The following is a 16,681-nucleotide window of genomic DNA, read 5'->3' on the forward strand; positions in this document are numbered from 1 at the left end:
GTTTGTGCTTGATGCACTTGTACTCAACCAACAAGTAATTTACAAGATAGTCATGTAAAAGAGGTGAATAGGAAATTGCAGTACACGGGATTGTATGACATTGTAAAGCAGAGCTTGTGTTCAAAGCTAAGGAAAATGCATACATCAATGACTGATGTGCCTCAGTGTCAGTCAACATTTTAAAGAGAGGTCTGTAGTTAACTGGCTACTGCAATTCATCAAAACAAATGTTTTAGCTAAGTTTAATGTTGAATTGTATACAAATACTTGCACATTGTAACTTCCATTATTATAAACATTACATTATAAACATGGGTTCCTCCTATGCAGAAAGTAAAGTCAAATCAGGCAATTGTGATTAAGGCCCTGTTTTAATACAGGAAAAATGTATCCTTGTTAAATAATGCAACAAATATAAACCACCTGTCCAATGTGATTACAAGGATAATCATTGTATTTGAAAGTGCTCAGACACTTGGAGTTCAAAGCAGGTCGATGAGGTATTTGAAGTATTAGTGGTTGTCAAGTGTATTAAGAGTAAGAGAACACTACAGACCCTACACATTTTAATTACAGAATAATTCCAAAGGCATTCCCCCCTCTGTGTACTTCTAGGCATCAAGAAGTACACAGAGCAGGTTGCACTTCCAGATAAATTCTTGGATGACAGTCACTTTTAGGTAGGGACAGCAGAGACCATGTTTACATGCATACCAATATCCCATTCTTTTTTGGGAAACTCAAGTATTCTGTTTTTGAGTTGACGCATATATAAAACACATACAATAACCCGAAAAATCTTATATTCCGGTTTTGAGAAACACGTTTATTTAACTAGGCAAGTCAGTTAAGAACAAATTCTTATTTACAATGATGGCCGGACGACGCTGGGCCAATTGTGCGCTGCCCTATGGGACTCCCAATCACGGCCAGTTGTGATACCGCCTAGAATCGAACCAGGGTCTGTAGTGACACCTCTAGCACGGAGATGTTGGGAGCCTGGGATATTCTGATCTTAGACGGGATACCGTGGTATGTAAACATCTTATCCCGTTTAGGCCTACTGTTGTTTTTCGAGGTCTGCACGGGCTGTTTCGCATATCATGGGTGCTGTGATGTTTTCCTCTGATTCTCAAACAAATCACTTCATAAAGTTGGCTACATGCGCAGTTCCATCCACCATAATAATTTGTTTTTCTGATACTCCGTAGGCTACTGGACTGTATAGCTTACTGACTTAGGCTACTTTCACCCCTAATTTAGATATGTTTCTGCTTATCATTTCCAACATTTTGAAGACCGTTTGTTTGTCAACTATAGTTCGATACAGTGCAATCGGAAAGTATTCAGTCCCCTTCCCCTTTTCCACATTGTTACGTTACGGCCTTATTCTAAAATGGATTAAATTACTCTCTGGAGATGGGAGAGCCTTACAGAATGACAACTATTTCTGCAGCACTCCACCAATCAGACTTTTATGATATAGTGGCCAGACGGAAGCCACTGCTCAGTAAAAAGGTACATGACAGCCCACTTGAAATTTGCCAAAAGGCACCTAAAGGACTCCCAACCTGACAGAGCTTGAGAGGATCTGCAGAGCAGAATGGGAGAAACCTACCAAATACAGGTGGGCCAAGCTTGTAGCGTCATACCCAAGAAGACTCGATGCTGTAGTCAATACAAAAGGTGCTTCAGCATAGTACTGAGTACAGGGTCTGAATACTGTAAAATGTGATAGCTGTTTTTTATTTGTAATAAATTTGCACCCCAAAAAATGTCATTATGAGGTATTGTGTGTAGAATGATGAGGGGATAAAAATTATTTTATCAATTTGAGAATAATATAACAAAATGTGGAAAAAGTCAAGGGGTCTGAATACTTTCTGAATGCACTGTACATGCAGCTTCTCTTTCGTAATAACTTGATGCCCTAGAAGACTAAATAAAGTAATGAATGCATTACTAATCTAATTACCAGTAAAGTTGTCTGTTTCGTTTTGGGACCTGGGAGAAAACACAATAACTCCAAATCAGTAGAAAAATTGTTCCTGTGGAAAATGTCCAAATTTCATCAATTTGACTGGTTAAGGTTAAATGAAAAGCTGAGAAAACCATGGAAAACACTTCTGATAAGACTTCAGTTCATCTCAGGTGCATATTTTGTGTGGTTGAACTACTGTCTGCTTGCATAACAGTGTCAAATATAACATGTTACACACGTATTCACATTTTCTCAAGAGATGCTGAAAGAAAAAATATATATTTCTCCACTCCTGTTCCCGAGACAAAATTAACATTTGTTGTACCATTTTACAGTAAGAAATGCATTATTCTGCAGTAGTTAATGTTATATTACTCTAGATGTGAGAGGTTATAGGCCTACAGTCAGTGTCCACATCTCAGTTACTTTTCCATTTAACCCATATGAACTTAAATTAGGAATATTCTATTTAGTCACATGGATACTTGTGAGCGGGATATCAAAGGTGCATGTAAACAGCTTATCCCGAATAAGACCTTAAGCAGGATATGAGCTACTATCCGAAATGTATGTAAATGTGGTCATTGTTCAACAGAATTGCAGTTTGTCTACATGAACAAGGTGAGATTACATTACCTACAGAGTACTTGTCAAAAAAACTGTATTGCTAATTCAACACTGATTTAACCTTATTTGTACCTAAATAATACCATGAAAAAATGCCTCAATGCCTAGGTCAGAAGAGAATCTCGATGGTGTGCATCAGTGAAAGTAGAGATACCAGGTTAGCTTTTGCATTGAATCAAGTACAGTACATCCTTACTAATAACACTACTTGTGCTTTTAAATCTATTTGTAAAAGGTTGCACATTGGGTAATGCGCATAACTCACATTACTGTACTTGGCAAGGTTCTTCACTGAGCTCATTAAGTTTTGTCATTGAGTACCCTTGGTGGTAAACCCTCCGCAGCAACATTTCCGTAGGATGATCAAATAATTATGTTATCTGTTAATGTAATACAATACATAAAACAACAGAAGTAAATCTATTATTAATTGTTAATACTGACAAACGGAAACAATAATTTGGCAACTACATTTTTAAGTACAAGCCCAGATTCAATTCAACTACTTTTAAAAGTTCAAGATAACTTCTATAATAGCAGGTTGACTGAATCATAACCCAACAAAACATTGAGATAAATGGTGTAAACGTCGACTCAACAATTCTCACAGCGACGAAGAAAAAATATTAGATTGTTATTTTCAAGGTGGTGGGTAGGAGCAATGTACCGCTGCAACGGGTGGATCCACGGTTCTACTCTTAACCTCTGTAATAATGTGCTTAAGCAAACATTGTTCCAAAAGAGCTAGCTTCCTTTCCGTCCTTGTCCATCGCCCTCTACCATCCTGTCATCGCGTTGCGCTATTTGTCGATGAGCTTGGTCAAGCTCTGTCGTAGGTCATTCAGGTCGTAGATCTTGACATCCAGGACGCCGATGACCCGCTGAACCTCACTCTCCGCCCTATCCCGCTCCTCCAGAGAGGAAGCCAGAGTTTGCTCGGCTTTCTGCACCCGTTGCTCAAGTTCTGCATTCCGTGTCTCCAGATCCTAGAAGGTCCACAAGGTGACAGAGGACTTCGGATCAATTCATGTTAAAGATCTCAATTGCATACTCTCTACTCGTCTCCTTATCAAAACTCATTGGATGAGAATGCCAGAGGTCCCTCCACTCTGACCATCTGCAATGGATTTTGAGGAGGTGGCCAGTAGAGAGGATGCGATGAGTATGTAATTGAGATTCTCCCACTTTCATATCTTTAGATTTCCCCCCTGCAATTTGTCAGACCCTTTGAAAACTCTCAGAGACCCCCAAGCGGTGCCCAACCCCCTGGCTGAGAATCACTAGTCTTCAGTATAGTTTTGAAAAGCCAAAAATGCATGTTCTGCCCCAATTCCTAAAACTCACCTGAAGTCTCTGAACCGCCTCTTCCCTCTCTTTCTCTAAATCAGGAATATCTGAATTCTTGCTCTGTAGATTGTGGATTTCCTAAAAAAAAGACAAAGTATATTGAAAGCAGGTGCTTCCACACGTGTGGTTCCTGAGCAATTCCTAAGCAATAAACATCCCATCATGTATAAATATGCTGGGTAGGCCCAGTTCACCATTATTTTGGCTACCACAGGACCACAATGCTCCCATCCACAGGGCACGAATAGTCATTGAATGCTTTTATGAGCATGAAAACAATGTAAACCATATGACATGTCAGTCTCAGTTACCAGATCTCAACCCAATTGAACACTTATGGGAGAGTTTGGAGCGGCGCCCGAGATAGAGTTTTACACCACCATCAACAAAATACCAAATTATGGAATTTATTGTAAAAGAATGGTGTCACATCCCTCCAATAGTTCCAGACACTTGTATAATCTATACCAAGGACCATTAATAAAGTGGCCTAATGCCCTATTAAGACACTTCATGTTGATGTTTCCTACAATACCAGTCAAAAGTGTGGACACACCTACTCACTCAAGGGTTTCTTAATGTTTACTATTTTCTATAGTAAAGACGTCAACACTATGAAATAACACATATGGAATCATGTAGTATTCAAAAAAGTATATTTTAAATTCTTCAAAGTAGCCACCCTTTGCCTTGATGACAGCTTTGCACACTCTTGGCATTCTCTCAACCAGCTTCACCTGGAATGCATTTCCAACACTCTTGAAGGAGTTCCCACATATGCTGAACACATGTTGGCTGCTTTTCCTTCACTCTGTGGTCCAACTCATCCCAAACCATCTAATTTGGGTTGTGGTCGGGTGATTGTGGAGGCCAGGTCATCTGATGCAGCAACCCATCACTCTCCTTCTCTATCAAATAGCCGTTACACAGCCTGGAGGTGTGTTGGGTCATTCATCCTGTTGAAAAACAAATGATAGTCCCACTAAGCCCAAACCAGATGGGATGGCGTATCGCTGCAGAATGCTGTGGAAGCCATGCTGGTTAAGTGTGTCTTGAATTCTAAATAAAATCAGACAGTGTCACCAGCAAAGCACCATCACACCTCCTCCATGCTTCACGGTGGGAACCACACATAGGGATATCATCTGTTCACCTACTCTGCGTCTCACAAGGACAAGGAGGTTGGAAACAAAAATCTCAAATTTGTACTTCAGACCAAAGGACAGATTTCCACCGGTCTAATGTCCATTGCTCGTGTTTCTTGGCCCAAGCAAGTATCTTCATCTTATTGGTGTCCTTAAGTAGTGGTTTCTTTGCAGCAATTCGACCATGAAGGCCTAATTCACGCAGTCTCTGAACAGTTGATGTTGAGATGTGTCTGTTACTTGAACTTTGTGAATCATTTAGTTGGGCTACAATCTGAGGTGCAGTTAACTCTAATTAACGTATCCTCTGCAGCAGAGGTAACTCTGGGTCTTCCATTCCTGTGGCGGGCCTCATGAGAGCCAGTTTCATCATAGCGCTTCCTCAACACGGGGGCCCCACAAGGGTGCGTTCTGAGCCCTCTCCTGTACTCCCTGTTCACCCACGACTGCGTGGCCATGCACGCCTCCAACTCAATCATCAAGTTTGCGGACGACACAACAGTGGTAGGCTTGATTACCAACAACGATGAGACGGCCTACAGGGAGGAGGTGAGGGCCCTCGGAGTGTGGTGTCAGGAAAATAACCTCACACTCAACGTCAACAAAACTAAGGAGATGATTGTGGACTTCAGGAAACAGCAGAGGGAACACCCCCCTATCCACATCGATGGATCAGTAGTGGAGAGGGTAGCAAGTTTTAAGTTCCTCGGCATACACATCACAGACAAACTGAATTGGTCCACTCACACTGACAGCGTCGTGAAGAAGGCGCAGCAGCGCCTCTTCAACCTCAGGAGGCTGAAGAAATTTGGCTTGTCACCAAAAGCACTCACAAACTTCTACAGATGCACAATCGAGAGCATCCTGGCGGGCTGTATCACCGCCTGGTACGGCAACTGCTCCGCCCTCAACCGTAAGGCTCTCCAGAGGTTAGTGAGGTCTGCACAACGCATCACCGGGGCAAACTACCTGCCCTCCAGGACACCTACACCACCCGATGTTACAGGAAGGCCATAAAGATCATCAAGGACATCAACCACCGAACCACTGCCTGTTCACCCCGCTATCATCCAGAAGGCGAGGTCAGTACAGGTGCATCAAAGCTGGGACCGAGAGACTGAAAAACAGCTTCTATCTCAAGGCCATCAGACTGTTAAACAGCAATCACTAACATTGAGTGGCTGCTGCCAACACACTGTCATTGACACTGACCCAACTCCAGCCACTTTAATAATGGGAATTGATGGGAAATGATGTAAATATATCACTAGCCACTTTAAACAATGCTACCTTATATAATGTTACTTACCCTACACTATTCATCTCATATGCATATGTATATACTGTACTCTAGATCATCGACTGCATTCTTATGTCACTAGCCATTTTAACTATGCCACTTTGTTTACTTTGTCTACATACTCATCTCATATGTATATACTGTACTCGATACCATCTACTGTATGCTGCTCTGTACCATCACTCATTCATATATCCTTATGTACATATTCCTTATCCCCTTACACTGTGTATAAGACAGTAGTTTTGGAATTGTTAGTTAGATTACTTGTTGGTTATCACTGCATTGTCGGAACTAGAAGCACAAGCATTTCGCTACACTCGCATTAACATCTGCTAACCATGTGTATGTGACAAATAAAATTTGATTTGATTTGATTTGATTTTTTGTGACTGCACTTGAAGAAACTTTCAAAGTTCTTGACATTTTCCGGATTGACTAACCTTCATGTCTTAAAGTTATGATGGACTGTTGTTTCTCTTTGCTTATTTGAGCTGTTCTTGCCATAATATGGACTTGGTCTTTTACCAAATAGGGCTATCTTTTGTATACCACCCCTACCTTGTCACAACACAACTGATTGCCTCAAATGCATTAAGGGATGAAATTCCACAAATTCACTTTTAACAAGGCACACCTGTTAATTGAAATGCATTCCAGGTGACTACCTCATGAAGCTAGTTGAGAGAATGCCAAGAGTGTGCAAAGCTGTCATCAAGGCAAAGGGTGGCTACTTTGAAGAACCTCAAATATAAGATGTTATGATTTGTTTAAAACGTTTGGTTACTACATGATTCCATGTGTTATTTCATAGTTTTGATGTCTTCACTATTATTCTACAATGTAGAAAATAGTAAAAATAAAGAAAAACCCTTGAATGAGCAGGTGTGTCCAAACATTTGACTGGTAGTGTACGTAAAGCAATTTCCTTTGAACAAGAGGTGGAATTCAGAGTATGCAAAGCACATCTACCAAGGAAATTTCCACATGGGAAGTGCTCGAAAAATCGGTTTCTTGAGATTCTCAAGTGAAAACCTCAGCTTGTACCTCAATCGTTTCTTTCAACGGTGCTATCTAGACAGCCTAGAAGACTGGCATCTTGAGGCTAGCAGTACCTGGCTGCCTGGAAAGTGTGTCTGAGCCCCGGGTCTCACCTCGTCTTTAGCTTTGAGCAAGGCTTCCAACTCCTCTAACGTCTGGGTCAGCTCATCCCTCGTCTCAGATTCACTGGGACCAGGCCGCACGCTCTGAGCCTCCAGCTCTGCCACCTGCCAACACACAACACCGGAGAGGATAACAAGTAAGGACTTTTTAAATCCTAGTCTACATGCTATTACAGGATTTGTTTTTTCCATTTATATTTGGACTTTGGCGCGTGGAGTGCACAGATTCGCTTCACTTCGTTAGTCAGTATGTGTTACATTCGTGCTGGTTTGTCATCTTGTTTGTGGGAAGGTGTTTCACCTGGGCTGGCCTAGGTAATATTTAAGAGTGGCTTGCCCAGTGCTCCAGTTGTCTTGAGAGATGTGGAGGGTTAACACCTTTAGTTGGCTCTCCTCATTTGATTTCTAAAAGAACAATCCTTTATCTGATCTTACCGGTTTTTGTTTTGCTCCACTTTTTGTTTTGCGTCCTGTCTTTAATTTTGTTTGCCTGTTCTTGGGAAAATGAGTGAAAGCTCATGGTGGGTGTCTTTAGGTTGTTGTTGCTCGTCAATGTTCAGTAAACACCCCCATGAGTGTCTTTCAGAACCCCTCCTAAAACCTCCACCTGTTTTGTTTTGGTTGTCAGTGACCCTTTTTAGTTCCCCTATCTGTTTGAGCAACAATTGTTTTTCTTTCTGGGGAATGTAACAAAATGGGGGCTTGTCTGGGATCTTGTGTCCCATGTGTATAGTAGTCGCTCTAATCACCTACTCAGAAGCTCTGCTGTGCCCAGATATTTGAATGTTCAAAATACACTTCTGTCATAGTTTCTGTCACTGACATCCACCCTGAGACTGTTGGAATCATTTTGAAAGTTGCATAAACACACAGGCTTATAAAATAAACATGAACTTTAAGCATTTGTGGAAAATCCTACATGGGAGATGCTAGATAAATGTAAAAAGGCGAATCTGCTCGTCATTGCAAAGCATTATGACATCAAAGTTGCACATGCCGATTTGAAAGTGGTAGTCAAAGGGTTAGTCTATAGTATATTGATTTGGTGGGATGAGGAAATTCTTCCGGAAAGGGAGGATGATGAAAAGGGTCCTACGGGTGGGTGGTAGAGTACACCCCATAGACATGCAACTGCGAGAGGTAGAACTAAAGGCAAATTGAGAACAGAAATTAGAGTTTGTGCACAAGGAAAGACAAGATGGGTGTGCAGCCAAACAACAAGAACATGAACATGCAGCCAAACAACAAGAACCTGAACATGCAGCCAGATAACAAGAACCTGAACATGCAGCCAAACAACAAGAACCTGAACATGCAGCCAGATAACAAGAACATGAACATGCAGCCAGATAACAAGAACATGAACATGCAGCCAGATAACCAGAACATGAACATACAGCCAGATAACAAGAACATGAACATGCAGCCAGATAACAAGAACATGAACATACAGCCAGATAACAAGAACATGAACATACAGCCAGATAACAAGAACATGAACATACAGCCAGATAACAAGAACATGAACATGCAGCCAAACAACAAGAACCTGAACATGCAGCCAGATACCAAGAACATGAACATGCAGCCAAACAACTAGAACCTGAACATGCAGCCAGATAACAAGAACCTGAACATACAGCCAGATAACAAGAACATGAAAATACAGCCAGATAACAAGAACCTGAACATGCAGCTAGATAACAAGAACATGAACATGCAGCCAGATAACAAGAACCTGAACATACAGCCAGATAACAAGAACATGAAGCCAGATAACAAGAACATGAACATACAGCCAGATAACAAGAACCTGAACATGCAGCTAGATAACAAGAACATGAACATGCAGCCAGATAACAAGAACCTGAACATGCAGCTAGATAACAAGAACATGAACATGCAGCCAGATAACAAGAACATGAACACGCCATTCAACCGAGATATGTAGATCTGGAAACACTCCATCCAGTCAGGCCATCCAGCACCCTCAACAGAGTTTGGTCTTGGACGGAACAGCCTGCTTGTACACATCACTGACAATCTGAAATGGTCCACCCACACACCCTTTGTGCGGTGACAAAGGCAACCTCAGGAGGCTGAAGAAATTAGTCTTGGCCCCTAAGACCCTCACAAACTTTTACAGATGCACAATTGAGAGCATCCTGTCGGGCTGTATCACCGCCTGGTATGGCAACTGCACCGCCCACAACCGCAGGGCTCTCCAGAGGGTGGTGGCCCAACACATCACCGGGGGCACACTGCCTGCCCTCCCCAACACATACCAGCACCAGATGTCGCAGGAAGGGCAAAAATATCATCAAGGACATCAACCCCGCGAGCCACGGCCTGTTCACCCCGCTATCATCCAGAAGGCGAGGTCAGTACAGGTGCAGCAAAGCTGGGACCAAGAGACTTAAAAACATCAATCTCAAAGCCATCAGACAGTTAAATAGCCATCACTAGCCGGCTACCACCCGGCTACTCAACCCTGCAATTTAGAGGCTGCTGCCCTATGTACATAGATATTTGGTCACTTCTCCTCCAAAGTGTTCTTGTGGGAAAAGCCTAGAAAGAGTACACTGCTTTATCTCTTGATCGGAGTTCAGATTATTACACTGTTAAAGCTGCTGTCCTTCAGGTTTATGAGTTGGTCCCAGAGGCATACAGACAACCGTTCTGTAAATTACGAAAGACAGAATAACAAAGGCATGTTGAGTTCGCAAGGGAACAAGCATGTCTTTTTGATCGGTGGTGTGGTTCTCAAGAGGTCAAGGACTTGAGGATTTAAAAACCCATACTTAGAGCAGTTTAAGAATTGCCTTCACGAAAGGGTTGATGTCTAGGAAGCAGCTGATTGCTGAACAGACAGAGTAAAGATGTTTCACTCTCCCCTCTTTTTGATGAGATACATCCAGAGCAGGAGTTTGATGAAGTTCGTGTGGGTTACTTTGACAGAGATTGTGTTCTAAAGAGGACATGGCATTCTCGCGCCACTTCTGGGCAGGAGGATTGGCCCAGTGCATCTCAAATTGTCGTTCCAGTTGCACTTGGACAAGAGATACTGAGGTTGGCTCACAATGGTAGTATGGCAGGCCATCTTGGGGTCAACAAGACGTAAGACCGTATCTTGCGTAACTACTTCTGGCCTGCTGTAAATCCAGTCTCGTTAGCCAGCGGACAGGTACAACAAACCAAGCTGTGCCGGTTGCACCTTTGCAGACTATTCCTGCGTTTGACTAACCTTTCAGCAGGGTTCTGATGGATTGTATTGTATTTATTATGGATCCCATTCTTCCTGGGGACCGGCAAAAACAAGACAGTTATACAATTTTAAAAATTCATAACAGATTTCACAACACACTAAGTGCGTGCCCTTGGGGCCCTACTCCACTACCACATATCTTCAACACAAGATCCATATGTACGTGTGTGTGTATAGTGCGTATGTTGTCATGTGTGTGTATGCATGTGTCTGTGCCTATGTTTGCGTTGCTTCACAGTCCCTGCTGTTCCATAAGGTGTATTTATATCTGTTTTTTTATCTGATTCTACTGTGTCAGTTACCTGATGTGGTCATGGCTCTACGTTGTAGAGTTCCATGTAGTCATGGCTCTACGTAGTACTGTGTGCCTCCCATAGTCTGTTCTGGACTTGGGGACTGTGAAGAGACCTCTGGTGGCATGTCTTGTGGTGTATGCATGGGTGTCAGAGCTGTGTGCTAGTTGTTTAAACAGACAGCTCAGTGCTTTCAACATGTCAATACCTCTCACAAATACAAGTAGTGATGAAGTCAATCTCTCCTCCACTTCGAGCCAGGAGAGATTGACATGCATATTATTAATGTTGGCTCTCTGTGTACATCCAAGGGCCAGCTGTGCTGCCTTATTCTGAGACAATTGCAAAGTCCCTCTTTGTGGCACCTGACCCCAGGCCTGAACAGTAGTCCAGGTGCGACAAAACTAGAGCTTGTAGGACCTGCCTTGTTGATAGTGCATTTATGAATGAAGAGCAGCGTTTTATTATGGAAAGACTTCTCCCCATCTTAGCTACTGTTGTATCAATATGTTTTGACCATGAAAGTTTACAATCCTGTGTTGCGCCTCAACTTGCTCGATTTCCACATGATTTATTATAAGATTTAGTTGAGGTTTAGAGTTTAGTGAATGGTTTGTCCCAAATACAATGCTTTTAGTTTTTTGAAATATTTAGGATTAATTTATTCCTTGCCACCCATTCTGAAACTAAGTGTTGCAGTAATTTCAGTCGCTGTAGTAGCTGACGTGTATAGCATTGAGTACATAGACATACATAGACACACTGGCTTAACGCAAAGTCATTTCATTAGTAAAGATTGAAAAAAGTAAGGGGCCTAGACAGCTGCCCTGGGGAATTCCTGATTATACCTGGATTATGTTGGAAAGGCTTCCATTAAAGAACACCCTCTGTGTTCTGTTAGACAGGTAACTCTTTATCCACATTGTAGCAGGGGGGTGTAAAGCCATAACACATATGTTTTTCCAGCAGCAGAGTATGATCAATAATGTCAAAAGCCGCACTGAAGTCTAACAAAACAGCCCTCACAATCTATGCTTGTTGAATGTCCTTCCCTATAAGCGTGCTGAAAGTCTGTTGTCAATTTTTTTTACTGTAAAATAGTATTGTATCTGGTCAAACACCAGGCTTCTTTTTCTTCTTTGGACTTTATATGGTGATTAGCGATTTACTTTCATAGTTACCACAACCGACCTCCGTTCATCTTTCAATCACCCATGTGGGTATATGTTCCTAAAAACCAATGAAGAGATGGCACGTGGGTATATGCTTCTAAAATCCAAATGAAGAGATGGGAGAGGCAGGACTTGAAGCGCGTTCTGCATCACAAATAGAATCAACTTCTATTTTAGCGCCTGGCAACACAGATGCTCGTTGGTGTCGCGTCTGGTTTGGGCATGGTGTAAGGGTTGTTAAAAGGCTGATTGGTTGGCTATTTGAGCCAGTAAAGGGGGCTTTACTATTCCTAGGTAGTGGAATTACTTTTGCTTCCCTCCAGGTCTGAGGGCACAGACTTTCTAGAAGCTTAAATTGAAGATATGGCAAATAGGAGTGGCAATATCATCCACTATTATCCTCATTAATTTTCCATCCATGTTGTCAGACCCCGGTTGCTTGAATTTGTTGATAGACAACAATCGTTTTTTTCACCTCTTTCACACTCACTTTACATAATTCAAAATTAAAATGATTGTCTTTCAGAATTTATACTCGGATGTGTAGTGGCAGCGGTTGTTGCTGGCATGTCATTTAAATTTTCCCAATGAAAAAATCATTAAAGTAGTTGGCAATATCAGTAGATCAGTGATGAATGAGCCATCTGATTCAATGAATGATGGAGCTGAGTTTACCTTTTTAATGTAATTGAAGGTTCTCCAAAGATTTTTACTATCATTCGTCATTTTTCTTTGTTTCATAATTTAATTTCGTCTTCTTTTTATTCAGTTTAGTCACAATTTCAACATTTTCAGTACGTTTGCCAAGCGGTTATGCTGCCAGACTTATTTGCTATTCCTTTTGCCTCATCCCTCTCAACCATACTATTTTTACATTTCTCAGCAATCCAAGGGGATTTAACCGTTTTTACAATAATTTTCTTAATGGGTGCACGCTTATTAGTAACTGGGTTAAGCAATTTAAAAAATATGTCTGTTTGCGCCTCATTACACACCATGGACCAACAAATATTCTTTACATCAACATAGGAATCACGACAAATCTTGTATGACCTCTTCTGCACTATATTAGGCCCAGCCTTTGGAACTTTAGTTTGCCATGATATGGCTACTATATTGTGATCACTACATCCAATGGATTTGGATACTGTTTTCAAGCACATTTCTGCAGCATTAGTAAAAATGTGATCAACACATGTTGATGATTTCATTCTTGTGCTGTTTGCAACTAGCCTGGTAGGTTGACTGATAACCTGAACCAGGTTGCAGGCACTGGTTACAGTTTGAAACTTTTTCATGAGTGGGCATCTTGATGAAAGCCAGTCAATATTTAAATCACCCAGAAATTCCAGTTTCAACTGTTCAGAGCTGCCCTTCATAATGTCATTAAAAACCACATAGTCTACGATTGAGTCGAGATCCATGTCCTGCCGTAGTACATTCGGGAGCAGCTTAGTAATGTAATTTACTCGAGCTCCGGGATAGGACATTGTTTTTGCACCAGGAACAGTCACACTTCTTATCATGGAGCTGCCCAAAATCATGGCTGGCGAGAAGGACGATGAAATCCACCAACTCCTGCTCAATCCAGAGCAGGGCTGGAAGGATGCCGATGTCAACTTTTAAATCGTAGGGGATGGAGTAGGAGTAGGCACAGCGGCCACAGAAACACAGGTACCCCCAGCGATGGGCCTCTCGTTGGGAGTGAAGACTGCTTTGCAGGAGGCCACTGTCTTCGGCTTCCACAGCTCGTGACATGCGACAATCATTGATTCCGATGCTCCTCTTGCTGTGCTCCTTCGACTCCGCTGTGCTCCTTCGACTCCGCTCCTTCGACTCCGCCAGTAGGATAACGACAAACGACAAGACGGAGATGCATCCAACATGCGCGAACGCCGCCCATCCACCGGCGTAGAAAAGGTCAACATTCCACACTGTGTTTTCCCCGGTTTCTTACATAGACTGTCGACCTGCGTGATCAAGGAAGCCACCTCAAGCCAATAATCCTCAGCAAGCAAACAATTGCCGCACTGGAACTGAGTGATCCAGATTGTCCCGAAACAAAGCATAGTAGATATACAGCTCCTACAGCGCTGGAATCGTTAATTTACTTCTCCGGACAAAGAGGGGCTCCATTGGAAAACTCTGGGACTAACTTCGTTAGCTTAATGGCTAACGTTAGCAGCTTAGCGGCTCTTTCAAGTAGACTTTGACCTGTCATTTAAGCGGGAATCCCGGAACAAGAAAGAGCAGTCCTAGCTGTTAAAAGCTAACTGCGTCACAAAACCCATGCAAAAACAAGTTTGGTATTTATTTTTAACCTCTTACAGCTACCCCCCTACTTTTTTCAATTTCTGCCTGAAGACATACCCAAATCTAACTGCCTGTAGCTCAGGCTCAGAACCAAGGATATGCATATTCTTGATTTCATTTGAAAGAAAACACTCTGAAGTTTGTGTAAATGTGAATTGAATGTAGGAGAATATAACACAATAGATCTGGTTTAGATAATACAATGAAAAAAACATATGTTTTTTCATTTTTATTGTTGTATCATCATCTTTAAAATGAACAAGACAAAACAAACATTGAGATAGGATGATGGGGACAATCAGTGAAAAACATAAGAGGGCAACAGTACTTGTGCAAAGTTTCAGAATGATAACTTCCAAAATGAGTGTGCTAGATGACATTTATCATAGCCCAAATGTACCCAAGTGGCCAAATTGGTGAAGTTATACATTTTGAATGGAATAACTATATACAAAATACCAAAATGGTATTCTAAGACAACACCCCAAAAAAGGAGAAAAAAACATGAAAAAAAATATACATGTATAAAATAACACTTTCAATATTTGGAAGACCCTCAGTCCTCTACACAATATTGTGCTGCTGATGCCAGGTGCCATAGCAGTCTCTTTCTGCTGTAAAGCAGTTGGTCACCAAGCATGTGGTGCAGGTGATGGGGGACTTCATTTTGCAAAGAACACAGAGACGCCTCCATGCTGTGCCCTTTTGGCCCTGAGGCACATCCATGCCTGCAGAAATACATTTGGGCAGATGAACACCACTTGTGGCAGGAGCTGGATGAACCAGCTTCAGTGGGGGATGGACACCTTGGCACTGGGGGCTCCCATTCGGAGTCAGTGTCACTGTGAAAGAAAATGTTCAGTTAGAATAGTTTCACATATGAGCCCTGTATCAACAGGTGTAATAAACAGATATATATATAGAGTACAGGGAACATAAGGTTGAATATATTATTATAGACCTGCTAGATCTACTGTCTCATTTATATTATGACAGACCAGCTAGATCTACTGTCTATTTCATATTATGACATTTCAGCTAGATCTACTGTTTATTATATTATGACAGACGAGCTAGATCTACTGTCTTTATTATATTACAACAGACAAGCTGTATCTACTGTCTCCATTTCACTTTGGCCATTGTTGTGGGCCTGCCCTCCCCTCAACAGCCTCAAATAGGCTATTTCATTTCACAAATAATATTTTATATTATTAATTTCAAACAACGGCTTTGGCATGAAAAAAACTTACCAGTCCAAAATGATGTCCTCTCCGTTCGGAAAATATTCCTCCATTTGGGAATCGCTAAATTAATCGTCCTCCAAAAATCTCTGTCTCACTTTCCCGATCAATTTCTTCTAAAATTGTGTGTACATCTGTATATCTAGACTTAGATTTAGCTTTCCCTGACTTATTCGCCATACTGATTGATATATAAACAGCTGAAGATGAGCTTTCACTTTGGTGCACAATGATGTCATTACTTGTTGTCTTCAAATCGGTTTCTTTCAGTCAATACGTCCCGCGAAATGATCCATCAGGTTTGGTTGTGTTACAAACAAAGCAGTTGATTGCAATGAAACCAAACATGACTGGAAAAGTCCCGTTTAGTGTGTGTATTTACATCGAATCTGTCGTCGAAAATGGAATGAGACGGAATTCACGACACAAGCGGTTCACAAAATGTTTTGTGTTAGGCTATAAAAATGTATTTTATCAAACAAAAGACCATTCATTGTGTAACAATGAGCATTGAGATTGCAAATAGAGGAAGATTGTCAAAGGTAAACAATTTATTTTAATGCAGTTTGTGATTTTGTTACGCCTGTGCTGGTTGAAATAGTTGTTTTTTATGGGGCTCTATCCTCAGATAATCGCATCGTATTCTCTGCCCAAAGCAAATAGTGAAAATCAGTTTTTCTTGACCATCGTGTGCGCTGCCATTTGTTTCCTTGAGGCCATTCCACTGAGGAAAATCACGAGAGAAAAGTTACAACGGATATTACAGGAATTTCCCCTTGAAATCAGACATGTCCGTGGTAAGGACAACTTGGTTGCTGATTTCAAGGGTGG

At 41.6% G+C, this 16,681-nt stretch overlaps 1 protein-coding gene across 2 annotated transcripts in view; it reads right to left on the reverse strand.

The window, feature by feature from the left end:
• Positions 1-226: 226 nt before the first annotated feature.
• Positions 227-16,681, reverse strand: part of homer3b (homer scaffold protein 3b) — a 51,886-nt gene continuing 35,431 nt past the window's right edge. For both annotated transcript variants that reach the window (XM_029632221.2, XM_065008969.1), the window contains 3 exons: positions 7,555-7,668; positions 3,953-4,033; positions 227-3,594 (listed from right to left, as the gene is read on the reverse strand). In XM_029632221.2, coding sequence (XP_029488081.1) covers positions 3,409-3,594; positions 3,953-4,033; positions 7,555-7,668 — 381 coding nt within the window. In that variant the 3' untranslated portion in view covers positions 227-3,408. The remainder of the gene's footprint in view (positions 3,595-3,952; positions 4,034-7,554; positions 7,669-16,681) is intronic.

The sequence above is a fragment of the Oncorhynchus nerka genome, linkage group LG24 (genome assembly GCF_034236695.1).
Source record: "Oncorhynchus nerka isolate Pitt River linkage group LG24, Oner_Uvic_2.0, whole genome shotgun sequence".
Classification (NCBI taxonomy): domain Eukaryota; kingdom Metazoa; phylum Chordata; class Actinopteri; order Salmoniformes; family Salmonidae; genus Oncorhynchus; species Oncorhynchus nerka.